Genomic DNA, 18,109 nt, shown 5'->3' on the forward strand with positions numbered 1-18,109 from the left:
TATATATATATATATAAATTCAAGATATCTGTATCTCATAGTTTACAAAAAATTTAGAGATATGTTAAAAAATCGTTATAAACATTATATGTGCTATACACAGAAACAAACAGTGCTGACTGAAATGCGCAGAATTTTTTATGTACACATATATGTGTTTTTTAAAGTTAATTATGATTACGCAAGAGGAAGTTGTACGCTTTATGCGAAGTGATTAATATATAAAAACAACTATTTTTCTTGATTCTCATAACTGGTTATTTACAATGTATGTGTGATACAGTTTTGCAACTATTATGCTAACTTATCACGTTTAATTGCCAATTCAAATATTATAATATATATGATATTCCTGATATTCCAGCAAGAATTGCATTAACAGAAATCAAAATAGCATATAGAAAGTTAAACGAAGAATATTACTGTGATCCAATATTTTTATTCAATTTGCCATATTATTGAAATTTTTGTGTATGTTCTATCTATTTTTTTAAAATACTTTTCGAGAATAATTATATAATAGGGTATATTAAATCAAGTATTATATATATATCGAAATATAATATCACAAATGCACAGTATATATTAGATTTAAACATTATACAATATTTTAATTGTCTGAATGCCAGCAATCAATATATTGTTCGTTCATTTACTATCTAATAATTATCAGAGAATGCTAACTTGTATTTTATTCCTAAAAAAACTATCTATAAATTAAGTTTTTTTTTTTATTCCATTTTTATATAGAATTTAATATTATTAATTATTATTATACAATATATATTGCTGAGAAAGATAAATGCAACTTATTAACGACTACTCTCTCGATAGTTGAGCTACGGATCATGCTCAATTATATTATGATTTCGTTTCGCTTTTAATATATGATATGTTAACGTTGCATTCAACGTTTCCTCTGCTAATAATAAAGAGCGGCTTTTACCGCTGAATATTTTCAACTGCGAAATGCAAAGAAGTTGCGCAAGTGATCCAGCAGGATGGCTCTTACGTTGAGTTCATAATGATGTTCAATTTAAATGCAGAAATCTTACAGACAAGAGATGTGAGAAAAGACTCGATAATTAAGAATTAACAGAATAACGAATATAAAGTGTAGTTTACACAATGTTTCTTATATGTACTAGCATATTAATGAATTAATAACTAATTAAAAAAACATAATTTTTTTAAAAATTGTTTTTATATTATTTTAAAACTTTAGTATTCTCATCTCTTTTTATCATATTAATTAGATAATATTCAAAATAAATAATATTATATTTTAACTCACAAATTAATACAAAAACGTTTGCTATCATTTATCCCGTGTTATTATAATTTAACGCCAAGGCGCTATCACGTTTGTTGTCATACTGCTAACGCGACTGGAAAGACAAGATCAATGTGCATGTACGAGAGATGGATGGAAAAATGAGACAATTCTCGTATCTATCACGCTAAATCTCGAGATGTCGGCTACACCAATTTTAGTTAGAGAGATAAGTCGCAATCTTTAATATTACATAAGAGAAGCGCGTCGTTATTTTTATTATTACGATACATATTATTAGTTTTTGAGATACGGTAATCGAAAGCATGTTTGATATAGGAATTCCCAATCAAGAGTGCGGTAATGTTTGACATTTATGCAGTGCACGTAATATTCGCATCGTTCAGTCATTGAATTTATATGTTTAGATATGAATTTAGCGTGGAGATGTTACCGTATCTCTTGATATTTTTGTATATATGCAGTTTGGCGTAATATACGACGTAATATAGCATAATATATGTAGCTCGCGACAATCACTATTTCAATCTATTGGCGACTTGTGTGACGTATGCACCTCTTCTAAATCAAATAGCAAGGACGAAGGAAGGAATGGTGCCGAGTAATTTTTTTTACGCGGCAGGCATTCAACTCACTGCAGCAGCAACTGCTACGTCACACATGTATAATGATTGTGTGCGTGAGCACACTGCAATGAACCATACTGGTGTACCGAACTTTCCACAGTATATTGTGACATCGTGGCAGGTGACGGCATTGTAACGGATGCGACACCTTCACGAAAGTACGTTATTTTTCGAGACAAAATGCATCCTCGCGCTTATTATTATGATGAATGAGCTTACGTAATGCGCGGCGTTAATTTTAAACACGTGATTTTTCTCTCATGCGTGACCGCGTGACTTTATTTGCTTGATTTGCTAGATATACGCGCGACGATTACTTTCAGAACAAAATATCTGCCAAGATCACATAAAAAAGGAACATTATTAAAATTAATTATAACGCTAATCTCTTTTAATCTTTAATCGGGAATAATTAAGAGAAAAAACTGTGCAAAAATGCGTTAATTTAATATATTATTTAAATGTTAAATAAATTATAACTCTCTAAAATAGAGTTAAAAAATTTGATTTTTTGGAAAATAAGATATGTCTCTCTGTTTCTCTCGCTGTCTCTGTCTGACTCTTTCTCTCTTTCTCTGTCTTTCTTATTAAGAAGTAAAGATGTTCGATATAGAGAAGAGTGAAAAAACCAACAAATGCACGTACATTTCAGAAACGTAAAAATAGCTTTCTAAAATTAAATATTTAATACAAGAACATCTTTTTGATTATCAAGTGCACAAAAAAGCGATACATTTCTAAACTTATAAATAAAAATATCAGAAAATAAGGAGCAATATAATTAAGAAAATTTCTTTATGCGCTTGGGAGTTATATTTTTAAGAAATTGTGTGCATCGCGCGAAAACATTGTGGTATGGCACTAGAAAATTAGCGAAAAAAAAAAGAAAGAAAATGTGTGTATATATGCGTATATGTGAGAAAGTTGGTGTTCAAGATTGCCACAGATCTCACCGTTGATAGACGCAGATCGGCGCACACGTGACTCGCACGAAACGTGGACTTGAGTCGTGTTACGGATCGCGGCTTTTCAGGTGTCGCTAGTCACCGCATTTTGCTACTTTCGCTAATTTTAATGAGAACGGCGAAATTACACGAGCCGATACTAGTTTTTCTATATATCACAACGCGGCTATATCAATGCAGTCGTTACATCAGATTATTAATTAGGAAGAGTATCTGTCACAAACAAAGGTTTATATATATATGTATATATACCTTTTTAAAATTAAATTACCATTTTTATAATTATTATTAATTATATAATATTTCTCTTTTCATTTAAATATTCTTTGTCCTTATATAATTATATATTTTTGTAAAATTAATTTATATAAAGAAATCAGAGATACATCTAATATTTTATATAGTATTTATAAAAATGGATGTATTGTTTACATTTATTTGCATGTAGATATAGCACGTATTTAACAATATTGTTTTATAAAATAGCATAAAAAACAATATTTTCTCTGTTAAACACTCTTGAAAAAATTTTTGCTTCTACAAAGATTTCACAAACAAAATTTTTAGAGATAATATAATTGGGATACCAATATATTTTTAAAAATATGTTATTTTTTAAGAATTTTTATATACGTTTATACAAAATATACGATTGATACCAGAAATTGATAAGAGCTTTACGTGAAGTTATTTTTATACGCCGAATTCCAAGGGTATATTCCATTTATGTCAAGCGATACATCACATGTACCTTCATGACAAGAATCTTAAATAAATGCTTTGCGCTATATGCGATGTGAAACGTAAATCTGATATATCCATCATTGAAGCACAATGAACGATTACAATGTATAATGCTATCTGATTACAAGATCATTTTTACCTTGCTTATAAGATCATGGCCAATGTCCTAAACAGAAAAACATGTATATTACGATGCTATCTCTTTGACATTCACAACCTATTTCATTTTTAATTACACAAAATTACTCAACCATGTTGCGCGATGTTTTGTTCCTAATATTATCTCACTGTATGGATATTCTTGCAATATCTAAAAAAATATATTTTATTAATACAAATATATTGCACATTATTTTATCACATTTCTAATGGAACGATCGATAAAAATTTACTATTAAGTCACGCAAGACTTATGTAGTAAATATTATATTTTTATCAATTTTCGTAATTTTTCAATTATAACGTTTCAAGATTTATATTAGCAGAAATACACGCATCGCGGATGAATATGTACGTACTATATAAAATAAATAAATTAATTATTTTTATTGTTAATTTTTTTGAGAATTAATTACAATCGAAAATCTTAGAGAGAGTACAAAAATTTACAATTTCAGAGTTATAAACAGTCAAAATTACACGTTAAAGAATAAAATATGCGGATTCAGCATAATACTCAGCAATAATTATATGCATACACGCATTTCCCACGTTTTTTTATTAATTTTCATAATTTAGCTGAGATTGAGTTTTATTATTCAACCGGGTATTGTTTTTTTAGCTACGTGTAATTTACGTGTGTAATCATTATAAATTAAAATAATTAAAAAAATTTTTAATTTATATACTCAAACCTATTATTTTCGAATATTATTTATAAGCTTAGAACTCTTTGAGACTTGATTCTAGTCACGCCAATTTTAGACAAGAAATATAAAATAATATACGCAATAATGAAATATTTGTGTGAGAGAAAAAATAAAGAATTTGCTGCATATTGCGTCCAATTAGTTAATATAAAAAAAGAATCATCCTTCAAAAATAAAATTATGTTTATACGGAGTTATTAATTCTTAGCATATTCGTTAAACTATCAAAATAGTCAGAATTTCCATAATGACAGCTACTCATGATATCATCTACGTATTATATATAACAAGAAAAAAGGGATCGTGAAAAAAGAGCAACAGTGACAATTTAATCGATTTTACATTGTCGTGTGATTAATTTGTCCAACTTTTTTATTCGGGAGCACACTCTGAGTTGCAACTCCAACAAGGGGAATTGCGAAACGTTAACACCTGATCGGAACATGCTTCGAAATGCGTATTGCATTTACCTTGCCCGGTTTCCTTCGCTTTTCAGCTTACCCGAGATGAAAGGGTATCAGCGGTATTTGGGCAAGCACGCGCGGTGCGGTTCATGAATTTACTTGAGCGAAAATCTTGGACGAGAGGAAAAACGGAGGGAGAACGAGCATGGCCTGAGTGAAAAGAACGATACCGGCGGTATTGCGATTTCCTACGAAACGAGAATCGAGAAACGTTTGTCCAATCGTCACCGATGTGTATGGAAGAGTGGACCAATGGTCGACAAGTGGCACGAGGCAATCGACTGAATGTAAAAGCGCAACTAACCGAGTCCCGTGATTGGGGGTCTTACTCGCTGGTAGAATAGCGAGTATCACATCATCCCCTGACCACTGTCAAGTGAGCTCCTGTCAGAGTCGCCAGCCTCGGATCATCCTCGATCAAACTAGCCGCCATGCACGCTTCCGTCGTTCGTACTTGGTAAATTAATTATGACTTATTCGCTTCGTTAAACACCGTCATTATCTCTATCGCAGTTTTATAATTAATTCGATTCACAGTTTCAATCGTAAAAATCACAAAACAGTTGATGAAATGTCACGATAACTAATACAAGTCAAAATCGCGAAATAGAAAATAGTGCTCAAGAAATTTGTAAAAAATATTATGTTTTACAAAAATTATGCTTTATAAATTAATATTACTATGTGCGTTATATTCGATATGACAGTCGAAACATTAAGAAAGTTTAAATTATGCAAGCGTATGCTATTTTTATATTTAAATAAACATTATCCTAATTAAAAAGCTGACTGTTTCGTGATTCTTAATGTTGATATGTTACGGGCGCAAAGTGTGCAGAGCCGATATTGTTCGGACGATGTCATTACATAACGCTCCCGGTGTCCAAAACATCAAGCAATATGAACTAAACCTCGCTTCGCGCAGAAAGTTGGCAAACCCATGTAAAATCGCCCGGGCAATGTCGACTTTGCACACCTTGCGTATTTCGTCCGTAACATATATATGAATAATGTGCGAAGATATTAGGTTGAGATTCTAAGAACTTTTATAAATACGCCTAGATAATCACAGTTTCAAGTAACCGCATAATTTTAAATATAACTCCTAGCTCCTAGTATTCATATATCAGATTTAAAAGATAAAGGATTTTATTTAAACTGATTGGAGGACTATTTGTTCTTGTTTTGCAATTTCAATTTTTATAATCAAATAATTTTTGACCGCCAAACAGATTAGATCTTTCTATTTAGAATAACAAAATGTGTATTTAAAAAAAAATATTTTTTAAATTTTTGAAGAATTCTAATAGTATGTTTCTGCTAATATATATAGATTATGGAAATTAATTCTACATACATTTTATTATTTCTACATTTTATTTCTCAATATGTGATCATAATATTTCGGAAAATAAATTAACAATAAAAATAATAAAACATTTCAAATAACAAAATATTTCAAATGAATATCTTGTACTATCTGTATGATACTACGTTTTGCGTTAGAACTTCATCTTTTTATTTTGATCATTTCAAGAGAATGACCTTTTGATAAAAAATAATAATGTAAAATATTAAATGCTTGCATGTAAAAAAATTACGGAATTATATAAATATTAAATATAGACTTACACACTAAATAATATATATATATATATATATATGGAAATATATAATAATTTCATTATTTATAGTACAATAATATGCTTATTGTTTATTAATTTTACATACTTTTTTAAAGTGTATTTAATGTAAAAATGATCAAACTATCGCTATCGTTATCGATTATCACACAATATTAAATTCTTGATAATGAAATTCTTTTCTTTCATATGAAATTCATTTCTTGATAAAATAAAAAAAAACAGCAGTCTACACCTATGTTAATAGGTATACGGATTTGCTATTAAAGCAAATTTAATTTATTACGGAAACGGAATCAAGATAGATGGGCTGTTTTGCGTTGTAAAGCGAAAATGGTGTGCTTATATAGTCGACAAAATTAACAACGCAGCATAAAATATAGCGTGGCAGCAAACTCTTTCTCTTTATTTGGGTGTCCTTCATCTTGACGTGCGTGCCAAATAAATTCGCTAATTTAATCGCAATATAATAATTCTCTTTCATCGTTGAGTTATCAAGCATAACACGTACAATATTAATTTAATTTTAGTATGCGTAACATTGCGATAATTGTCATAAATTATTTATAATTAATTGAATAAGAAAACAGAAACAGTAATTCTTTTGCAACTTTTCATTAATTGGATATTACAAAACTTTTAAGTACTACACTTCAAATCGATTGTGTTTGTTGTACAAATTAAATGCGACGTATTATTTACTTCGTTTTTGTAATCATATTTTCGCTAAGCGTATAATAAATTTGTATTTTCCTATATATTTACAATAATTGATACGTGTCAAACATGAGACAGAATTTTACTTGAATTCGCTTTCACCCATCATGCAAACTTTATACTTAGATATTAAAAACTACGATGAAGTCTTGCGTCAAATATATGTATGTATAGCAAAAGCAGAAAGGACAGAAACTTTTTAAACTCGTGAAAAAAATTTTTTTTTTTAAATTCCCAACTAATTAAAAAAATATCTGATATTTTTTAATAAAATTAAAAGTTTTTTAAAGTTTATATACATACAGACATAAATAAATAACTATTTATTTGCAATTTTTTGATCTAATCTGTCAGTCAGATAATAATCGTTATATCTATATCTTTTTTATATATTTTTGTATACTATGATTATTCTTTTCCATCTTTTGGCGGCAATATTAGCATCTTCCAATCTTGTATTTTTTCTTCTTTTCTTCTCTTTTTCTTTTAAACTCTTTCCTATTTGTCTTTTTTATCTCTTTTTTTCCTCCATCTGTTAAAAATCGATATAATTAAATAGAGAGAAAAATAAATAAATTGAGAAACTCACACTGTTAAGAAATAGTAGATAAAGTTAAATATACTTGCAAAACAGTTATATAAGTTTCTTAATATAGATTTAATTTATAAAAAACTGATTATATATATATTGTTCTTCCTGAAATTGTTACACGCTTCTTTCATTAAAATGAAGAGGAAGCTGCAAATATTTACATATCCCCTGGCCTTCAAAATATTAAAATATGTTTCTTTATACGAATCTTCTATCGTCACATATTATCTTTTCTCGGTATAAATATACTTTAACTAAGTGTGCATGTATTAAAGAACCAATAAAAACGAAAAGAATAATAATGACAAAAGAATAATAATGATAATAAGAAAAGAATAATAATGACAATAAAAAAGAAAAGAATAATAATGACAACAAATAATAATGACAAATTCTCTGTTTGAAAAAATAGTGGATAGTCTTTAAAAATTGACTTATTAATATTAATAATTCAAATTTTATATATTGTGTCGATCTGTTCTTTCAGTTTGGCTTATACGTTATTTACTATGGCCTTCGCTGCAATACGTGAGTAAACACATTCTATAAATTCCAAAATATTTTTTAATTATTTATAGATTGTAAATAATATATAATTATTATTGCATTATATCTTGAATTAAAAACTAGATTATATAATTATGATTACAAAGTCATTATAATTACAAAGTCACTGAAATACACATATTATATGATTAATATAACAGATAGCAGAGGCTATTATTGTAATAGTATATACGTATGATACACGTTAATATCCTTCATAAATTAAATATGCGATTAAGAATGAAATTATCTTTTTTTCACGATTGCACGTCTCCGATATCTTATATAAATTATTTAATAAAAAAGTAAATTTAGTAAAAAAGATTTGCAAATTAGTGTCTTGCATTTCCACAGCATCGTACATAAAGGTATGCAGCCGAAACGACCCGGAAATAAATAAATGTGTAATTAATTCAATTGAGCAACTGCGAGACAAACTGACCACAGGAATTCCGGAAATAAGTGTTCCATCAATCGAACCGCTTATCTTAAAGCATGTGCGTTTATTGAGAGGCCCCACCGGTGCGAGACTTGATATTAATCTTACGAACATTCAGGTTGGTATAGAGGTCAAATGATAGCTTTAGCTATAGAATGATACATAGAATAATTAAACATTTGATAAAAAAAATTGTAAAAATGCGATATTGTCAGATATATAATTTTTTATTTGTTGGATAATATAAGAAAAATATTTTTTCATTAAAAATACTAATAATAGGTATTTGGACCTTCCACGTTTAATATCCGAGATCTTAAGGTTGACCCAAAAAAGGTGGCCCTTACCTTTAAAGTTGGCTTTGACAAGCTCGATTTTCGGGGAAAGTATCAGATAAACGCGCAAATTCTGTTGCTCAAATTGGTTGGAGAAGGAGGTCTTAATGGAAGTTTCCGTAAGTCTTGCATTTGTCTATAAATTTTTTGCGATTTTTCATTGAAATATTATAAAAATAAAATTATTAATGTCAAAGAAAAAGATATGTGATAAAAGAAATGTATAAAATTGTTTATCTTTGTTTAATCTCTGTCATATATTTTGCAGTGGGTTATAATAGTGACTGCATTTTGAAGTCTCACAAAGTCGTTAGAAATAATATGTCGTATATAGTCTTCGAAAAAATGAAATTTGACATCACTATAAATAAGGCCCGTATCAATCTTGACAATTTATTTAATGGCGATCCAATTCTTGGTATGTTTAAATTCTTATTTCATATGATATTATTTTATTTTAAGAAATTTATAGAGATTATGATGCAATTCAAGTATTTTATCATCACAATTGATTTCTTTTAACCAGGACCAGCGAGCAATGAAGTTTTAAACGCAAATAGCGATTTATTGGTGGACGAGATAAAGCCGGTATTAGAAGAAGCTTTATCAGACTTGTTTACCGACGTCGCCAACAAGATCACTGAAGCATTCACATACGATGAATTATTTCCGAATAATTAATCCTTTATTCATTTGTTGAATCTCTATTGTTACCCGAAACTTAATTTGATTTATATTTCTCTATTTAAATTGTTTCTTGATTTTTAAATTACAAGGGCTGCGACACTTTTGATAAACTTTAATTAATATTGCTGTTTTTATATGGTATATTTTATAATATATAAGAGTTAGTAAGTTATAATGCACAAGCACAAATTGTGTTTATTAGCATTTGATTGCCATGCAAATTATGTCGAAAAAATCCTTTCTTTGTACAAAAATTTATAATTTTTATCTTAAAAATTTGTACACTATTAATTTTTCAGTTTTATTTTATGTTTCAGTATAAGTGGTTTAATAATTGTATTTTATGCGATAATACATTAGTACTAAATTATTAATCCCAAGTGAGTTACCGATATATTAGCAATCAGTAATAGTTAAAATTAATATGACATAAGAATATCATATAACTTATACTTTATAAGTCTTAAAAGCATATCTCAGGTACCTTATTTTTGATTTACTAATCTAATAAATCTAAAAAAGATAGTTTAGCATAGTGAAATCTTTTTGGTTAAATTAGATCATTAAAAGTATTGTGTGAGTGCATAATACAATATACACTTACATAAAGTAAACAATATTTTATAGTATTTTAGAAAAAAAAATACATTTGGAAATGGGATTTCATATTTTACATATATAAATTATATAAAAATATACGAAAGAGAGAATTCCACTAAATTTATATTAAATGAGATATAATATCAAATGATGAAGCTCATGTTGCGAAATTTTTAAGCAAAAGAATACACATTGTCCTTTATTAAGTCTGTTACACGTGCCAAAGTTACGCAAGTAATTACAACTCAAACTTTGTTGAAATAAGGGAGACAAAAATGTAATGCAAATGAGAAGAAATGCTAGTTATAATAATATGATGTAAATTGTTATTGTAATGATTATTATGCTCGATCGTGTATTACATTTTATTGTTGAATTGAATGCATTTATGATTATCACATACAGATATATGATTTTTCAAAAACTAATTTTTGCTAATTTTTCCAGAGCCTTCAAACCTTTACATTTTTTGATACTTTACTATAATTACTATTATTCACTTTAAATGCGCGTAAACAATCATTTAATAATACAGATGGATCGTGATAATGGGACTTTGGACTCTAATATATTGATGATTTCAGTGAAAAATATCGTAACTGCAAAATTTTTCGAAAGACTTATTTATACAATAGCGTTTTTTTCTATAACCGTAATTTAATATTGTAAAGTTGGAAAATATATTTGAGTTAATACATATATGTGTTTGGTAGACATAAAATTTTATTCTTTCTTTGAATCAATACCCTTTATGTATATGCGATTTAATCTCGACTTTGAAGGAAAGATCGTCATGAAACAATTTTGTGCAAAAGTGCAGTTACAATACTTTTTATTAGAGGGAGTGCCATCTAATAATATAATATACGACATTTACTAATAAAATTAGATATAACAATAAAATATACAAGATGCAAATAACAAATTGTCAAATAAACAAAAAAGTGAGCGTCAGCTAATCAATTTGTATATAACGTATTTCTTTTAAATGAATTAACATTTCAATACTTTTCACAACATACAAAAGTGAAAACGAACGATGTCTCACGATTGCATAACATAATTAAATAAATGATTTTCTTTGGAAATGAGATAACAATTCTACACGTTTTACCAATTAGCCGGCGGAATATATCACGATTTAAGATAAAAAAGCGAATAAACCTACATTAAATCACTTACTTATCGCAATATTCGCATTTTTTATGACGAGCCGAGTGAGATTCGACTATGTAAAAATTAAGGAACGAGTTCTTGCTTAGTAAGAGCATTGAGTGCTCTAGCGGCTAGAGCTTTGCTCACAGTCGCGGCAGTATCCTCGATAATTGGACTGGCTATGTCCAACACTAGCCGGGGATTGGAATTAAAAAACGTTGCAGCGGCTTCGGCTGAAATTAATAAAAATAAAGATAGACAAATTTATTTAATTATATATGATTATATATGAGCCGCGAAAAATTCAAAACATTGTTCTTGAAAAAATACGCGTCCCCCCATCTCATCTTTCTTTTAATATTTATATTGCAACATTTTTTCTTGCGATCTTAGATTATCAATATTACGGGAATTAAGAGTTAAAAATTAGAATTAAACGAAATATTGTCACAAATATACTTAATATATAAATTTTTTATGTAGTTATTGAGCAAAATTTTAGAGACAATTTAATCTTTACCGGCTAATGTGTGAGCAGGAGGTGCCTTTAGTTTAATATTTCCATCACCGACGCGGATTTTAGTAACCAATTTGTCGATTTCAATTCTCTGCACGCCATTTTTATCGGTAATTTCCTTGCCTTGTGCATTTACTTGGGCTTCAGTGTCAGCTGGAATAAAAAGACAGCACGATGATGAAAAAATACGATATAAAAAATCTAGACTAACTATAAATGGCTAAATATTTAGATTTTTTGAATTCAGTATTGATTATATACATATAATACATCGTTTTTATCTGTCAAATTTCATTTAGAATTGTCATATACAAAATCAAATTTTAATGCATTGAGCTATTAATATATTGTAAATCTCTCCTATTTTCTCTCTCTTTATAAGCTTAATTTCATAGAAAACTTACTGAAATTCCCTTTAAAATTGCCTAATCCGCTTAAAGGCAGCAGCAACAATCTTCCTTGGACGTCATACTCGCCGTTCACATAAATGTGAGGCATTCGAACCTTGATAGATACGGTCAAGTCGTTGGGATTTGCTTTAAGATCGCGCACGACATAATTCGTAGCGCCATAAACGCGAATTTGAGTCATATTAGCTTTAAGTTTTAAGGAATCTAGATTCCTATCCACTGTCAAGGATGGTAGAAACAAAGGATCTAATGCTGGCAATTTCAAAGAGGGTACTCCCTTGACGAGAAGCGGCGTGAGAGCTTCCAGCTGCTTGAGAATGCACTTGTCGTACTCCGCCAAGTTGTCTGTTCGTGGGCATGACGTTACTCCAGGAGCTGAAAGCATCGATTGCATATTAATATTAATATTAATGTTAATAAGTTACTACAATGAACCGTTAAATCAATGAGTGAAACATAGATCCAGCTTAGTCTGTAAAATCTAAAAATAAACCTAAGATTCATGAAATAAAGATTTGATGAATATACATATAATAAGTATTCATACGTAATTATAAGATTTTCTGAATCAAGTAATAAGAAATTATTATCTGATAAATATCAGCGTATACATCATTTACAAATTTGAGATGTAAAGTTGAAAATAAATTCTCAGAAAAATGTAAGAAGCATTGTATTTTTTAATTATATATATCTTATTCAGAAATTATCCATAAATTGATATAAAAAAGCTGTATGTAATATGTAACAATTCAAATAATTTACAGAGCAAAATAAAGTTTACGGAATTAAAGACTCTTGTAAGTTGCTTGTATCGTAATTATTTTTAAGATGAATGATGTCATCGTATTGGGAAAGATAGACATCAGATATCTTTGAAGGCGATGAGTGATTGCAGGCATTGCACCCTGTTGCAACGTCGGTTGAGCGAACGCGATAATGATAAGAACTCGACGATGACTAAGAAAGCGACTTTTTTCCGGTCAATCAATCCGGCCAGGCCTAAAATCGAAAGTGGACGGTAGTAGAAAGTGAAATTACGAAGGCGATTGGCGAATGAGTTTTTTTTTTTTTTATCGGCACTTAGTAGACGGTGAATTCATGTGTGTCGCATTGAAACATCGAAAAAAAAACGTACGTAAATGATCGAGAAAGGATCAGCAAATGAAAAATAGATCGATCTAGTTCAAGCAATAAAAAATATATGGCAATATACTAGGCAAAATAAATAAAAAAAGAGAAAAATATAATTCTTCAAGAGATAATCTTCTTGTAAACCGTTAAAATAAATTTGATGAAATAAAAGATTGATGATACAATAAATAATAATGTTTAGTGATAACAATATTAAAGGCTGTTCTAATTTTAAACAACAAAAAACACCAAGAAAACTGCATCTCGAATAAGAAAACAAATTTTCAATAAATTTCCTAATTAATTATTTAATTTATGCATACATTGTAGGTATATATGTTAAAAGTAAATATGAAATCTCCATTCTAATAAATTATCATTCTTATTTCTATATTTTTTAATCAATTATCAATGTATTTAATAATTTTATTCCATCTTTTCCCAAAATAATATATTATAAGAATACTAAGCAAATTAATTTTTTGATTGTTTGTGCACGACAATGATGTGCGCTTTTTTCTAGCACTTATTACTATCATTAAATGCTCATTGCAAAAGATTTAATGATACATAAGTGCTAGAAAAAAAATATAAAATAATGTTTTCAGATTTCTCTTGTTAAAACAAGAAATTTGAAATTATATTATTTTACACCGCATGAGTTAGTGCGTTGACAGGAAAACCATTACTCACAAGTAAAAGTGCTAAATAAAATTTTAGATGACATTGTCACATATATGCAATATACAAAAGTAACGATCACTATCGTTCCACGTAAGGAGCATACTTATCCGGTAATGTCGCAATACTTCCGGGTTTTCTATTGATTTCTCAATGACAGTTGACATACTTTTATAAATTATATGTTAATCGGAAATTGCATGTAAGGTACATCGATACTTTGCATATAATTTCAATTGCGTTTCTCGATGGTCATATCATACCTGACTAGTGACTTTCTATCAATACAAATATCAGTAAACTATCTGTAGATTTGTTATACATTCTCTGTTATTGCGAAGAAATTACTATTAAGACTCTTATAAGAAAATTATTATAAAAAGATTAGAGACACTTGAAATCCGATGCTATACGATTGTATTAATTAAATATAATTGTGATCTTACTTATACATTCAGCATTTCTGAGTAAACATTAAATCTTGTAATGTGTTTTCTTATTGTTGCAATCTTATATTTCTATATAATATGCATGAATTGTAAAAAGTCAATCTATAAAAACTCTTGCTCTTGAATTATATGATCAATTTTTTAACAAAAGATAATTAAACACATGCTCTTACTTGTTATATATATTGCAATGGATGGTAACAATCAAGAAGAAGATAATTTTGCAATAATAAATCGAGAACATGCAACAAAATTTCTATATATGATAATTTTCAAAGAAAATCCAACTTAAAAGTTCGTCAGAGATGCATTTCACCAAATTTTGATTTTGTGCATATCTCTAGACAAATATAGATAATAGCAAAAATGATAGAAAACAAGCTATGATTTTACTAATGTAATTTATAAATACAAACACGAAAGAAACATTTATTCTCACACAAAATAAAATCGGAACTTGGCCAATTGATCAACGTATAATTCGACGAATTTTCGCGAAAACAATATATTAGTAAAAACAAAAAATTTTTCTTGTACTTTCGATTTTTTGTGTGTGTGTATAGAATAATTTTTTTTCAGTTATTTAATATTCAGGATGTTACGTTTGTTATGTGCAATACATGACTTGTTTTTAAATTATAATATATGTTTATTAATGTAAAGAGCATAAAAAGAGTAGGAGTAAAAAAGGAATGAATAAGATAGAATATATAATATGACTAATGTCATTATTGTATTAATTATACCGTGTAAATCTTATTAGTAATAATATACATATATAATATAATATTATCCATGTATAAGTTATGAAGCAAATTCAATCATTATTGATTTCTTATGATACATATTCAGAGATATTAATTATATTATTCTTGACAAATAAACTCACGCAGTTCTGACACGGCAATCCTGATCCATACGGCGAACAGTACGAGTCCGATCAGCATCATTCTTTCGATGATCCTGATATGTACGTATGTGAGGTGGCAAGACTCGCGATTGTACGACTCTACTCTCCACTAGAGATATGTATGATCGCAATTAGCGACAGCGATATCGAAAATGCGTACGATGGCCCCGTCGCATGAGTATATATAAAGTAAAGAGCACTTTCTCCGCGCGTGGTATCACCCCACTTGGACGACGGCGATGGTGAATTTATCATGGTAGAATGCCTCCTTTTAACTCAGTCAGGGCCGTAGCCAATCTCGACACACGTATACGTTAGTACGTACGACAAACGTACACGCACACACGCTCACATCCGTTGAAATTACGGGAAACTGTAAAGTACCTCAGAGTATTACAATCTCGCGGCGTCTTCATAAATGATGGACGCGGTCCTTTTTGCGATGTCCAAGGATGAGGACGAGACGTGGTCGCGCGGAAGATTACGCATCGCGGTTTCAAGACGAGATCGTTGACTTTCGAAATGCCATTGTTACTACACGAAGCATTATTACTCTCTGGACACACGTTGATGGAGTCTTGAAAGAAACCTCGCGATATTATTTCGCGAGTAATTCTAGGCTAACAACGAAGCCATTAGCGCTTATAGTCAAGAATAGCGATTCTCCTGGACACGCAGCTGTTTTCTATTACCGACGTAATGTGTTTTTCTCCTCTTGACTTGACTGAGGATTTTCGCCCGATACTTGAGCTTGTTGACATAAATTGACTCCGCTCTATATGTCTAATTTGTTAAATATTTTTAAAAATCAACATTTGGAATGACAGTTCTTGCACTCTCATATGTTGTCACCATCATTTTCATATTTAATTGTAAGATTATCAGATCAGTATAAGCGCATTATATTTCATCAAATCGATTTTCGAAACATTTCCATCGGTTATATTTTTTTATATTTGCACGAGACTTTATCTATTTTGATAAATTTTTGACATTTCCGTTTATGAAATATTAAATAATTAAATATATCTTAGTTTATATTTAGTTTGAGATAAAATTACGCATAAAATATAGGAAAATCTTGCTTATATCCGCCGATTCTTAGACACATAAAAGCGCAATAAATATCTGTTACGCGAATACGTAATATAGACGCATAATAAGATATGGTAATACGTATCTAGTGTTACATATGTAAGATTAGAATTACGACGTACGTAGAATAAAACGTGCAAAGTTACGTTGAAAATTACGATACTGAAGCTGAAAATGTCAACAAGGACTTTCAGGCCATAGGCCAGGGCTGCGATCCGCGAATATGTCCTTTTCTCTGAGAGAGAGAGAGGAGTTACTCGATTATGTTTAACATAAAATATATTTTGCTAAAGACTCTTTATACAAGCAACTGCTTATGACTTCCGATTGACTTATTTAATTGACTTCAATAATTAATTTTTTGCATGTAAATAAAAATATTTCCATTTATTTTTTGATTTATTTATGATTGACAACTCCTGTGCCTATAATATCGTTTCTCGCTAACCATTTATATTTTTTTTCTGTTCTTCAAATTTTTGTGATTAACCAAGATTTATAATGATAATCCTCTCGCCAGCATTTATGAAGAATTAAATTTTATCCCGTCATTATATTGCATACCTTACACAATCATTTTTCATATAATGCACAGGATTTTAAAAATAACACTTGTAGCAAAACTTATGGTAAAATAATCAATTATATGATACATAAATAAAAAAGGAATAATCATAAATAGAGTTAAAAATAATATAAGTAATTTAAATTACTAAAAAAATTGGGAGAGGGAACAGGGGGATTAATTGAAATTTTTTAATAAAACGCAAATTTGCAAAATTAATTTACGTTTCATGATTATCGTAAGCATAATCGATAATATGTATAAATGTGTGATTCTGTAATTATTTATAAACAAAGGATTTGCACAAGCACAATAGAAGCAACCTGTTCATGTAGAATTCCGTAATACAAGGCGACTTTCCCTAGTAGAATCGAAAAATGGTATGATTACTTGAATTTTCCAAATGTCTTTCATTATGTAAAAGATAATAAATCGTCTCTTCTTTACATAAATAATATCATATAAGACATTGAAGAAAACTTGAAGAAAAAAATATATATATATCTACTTTTAAAAATATACGATACAACTGACAACTAAATGTAATAAATATATGTATATATATAATAATTAAAACCCCATTATATATATTAAAAAATACATAAATATATGTGTAAGCAAACAAACATCCCAAAATAATAATAAATAAAAATACACGTCATGATAAATTCT

At 28.9% G+C, this 18,109-nt stretch overlaps 2 protein-coding genes across 2 annotated transcripts; one reads left to right on the forward strand and one right to left on the reverse strand.

The window, feature by feature from the left end:
• The first annotated feature begins 5,262 nt into the window (after window positions 1–5,262).
• LOC115244198 lies at window positions 5,263–10,945 on the forward strand. The gene is made up of 6 exons (XM_029821655.1): window positions 5,263–5,419; window positions 8,402–8,442; window positions 8,815–9,017; window positions 9,182–9,353; window positions 9,503–9,652; window positions 9,761–10,945. The coding sequence occupies exons 1-6, from the start codon at window positions 5,394–5,396 to the stop codon at window positions 9,913–9,915; spliced, it is 747 nt and encodes a 248-aa protein (XP_029677515.1). The 5' UTR covers window positions 5,263–5,393; the 3' UTR covers window positions 9,916–10,945.
• Window positions 10,946–11,486: 541 nt separating this feature from the next.
• LOC115244199 (circadian clock-controlled protein-like) lies at window positions 11,487–17,555 on the reverse strand. The gene is made up of 4 exons (XM_029821656.1): window positions 15,757–17,555; window positions 12,598–12,978; window positions 12,197–12,346; window positions 11,487–11,909 (listed from the first exon to the last, which is right to left on the reverse strand). Exons 1-4 carry the CDS (start codon window positions 15,815–15,817, stop codon window positions 11,761–11,763), a joined length of 741 nt encoding a protein of 246 aa, XP_029677516.1. The 5' UTR covers window positions 15,818–17,555; the 3' UTR covers window positions 11,487–11,760.
• Window positions 17,556–18,109: the final 554 nt, after the last annotated feature.

This window comes from Formica exsecta, unplaced genomic scaffold (assembly GCF_003651465.1).
Source record: "Formica exsecta isolate Colony F162 unplaced genomic scaffold, ASM365146v1 scaffold80, whole genome shotgun sequence".
Classification (NCBI taxonomy): domain Eukaryota; kingdom Metazoa; phylum Arthropoda; class Insecta; order Hymenoptera; family Formicidae; genus Formica; species Formica exsecta.

Excerpts from the sequence above, each read along its gene's own strand:
- LOC115244198 (XM_029821655.1), top strand. The coding sequence starts at position 5,394 with ATGCACGCTTCCGTCGTTCGTACTTG. Across the intron at positions 5,420-8,401 it reads GCTTCCGTCGTTCGTACTTG|TTTGGCTTATACGTTATTTA; the intron begins GTAAATTAATTA and ends CTGTTCTTTCAG. Across the intron at positions 9,018-9,181 it reads TTAATCTTACGAACATTCAG|GTATTTGGACCTTCCACGTT; the intron begins GTTGGTATAGAG and ends TACTAATAATAG.
- LOC115244199 (XM_029821656.1), bottom strand. The coding sequence starts at position 15,817 with ATGATGCTGATCGGACTCGTACTGTTCGCCGTATGGATCAGGATTGCC. Across the intron at positions 12,979-15,756 it reads GATTGCCGTGTCAGAACTGC|CTCCTGGAGTAACGTCATGC; the intron begins GTGAGTTTATTT and ends CGATGCTTTCAG. Across the intron at positions 11,910-12,196 it reads TCCTGCTCACACATTAGCCG|CCGAAGCCGCTGCAACGTTT; the intron begins GTAAAGATTAAA and ends TATTAATTTCAG.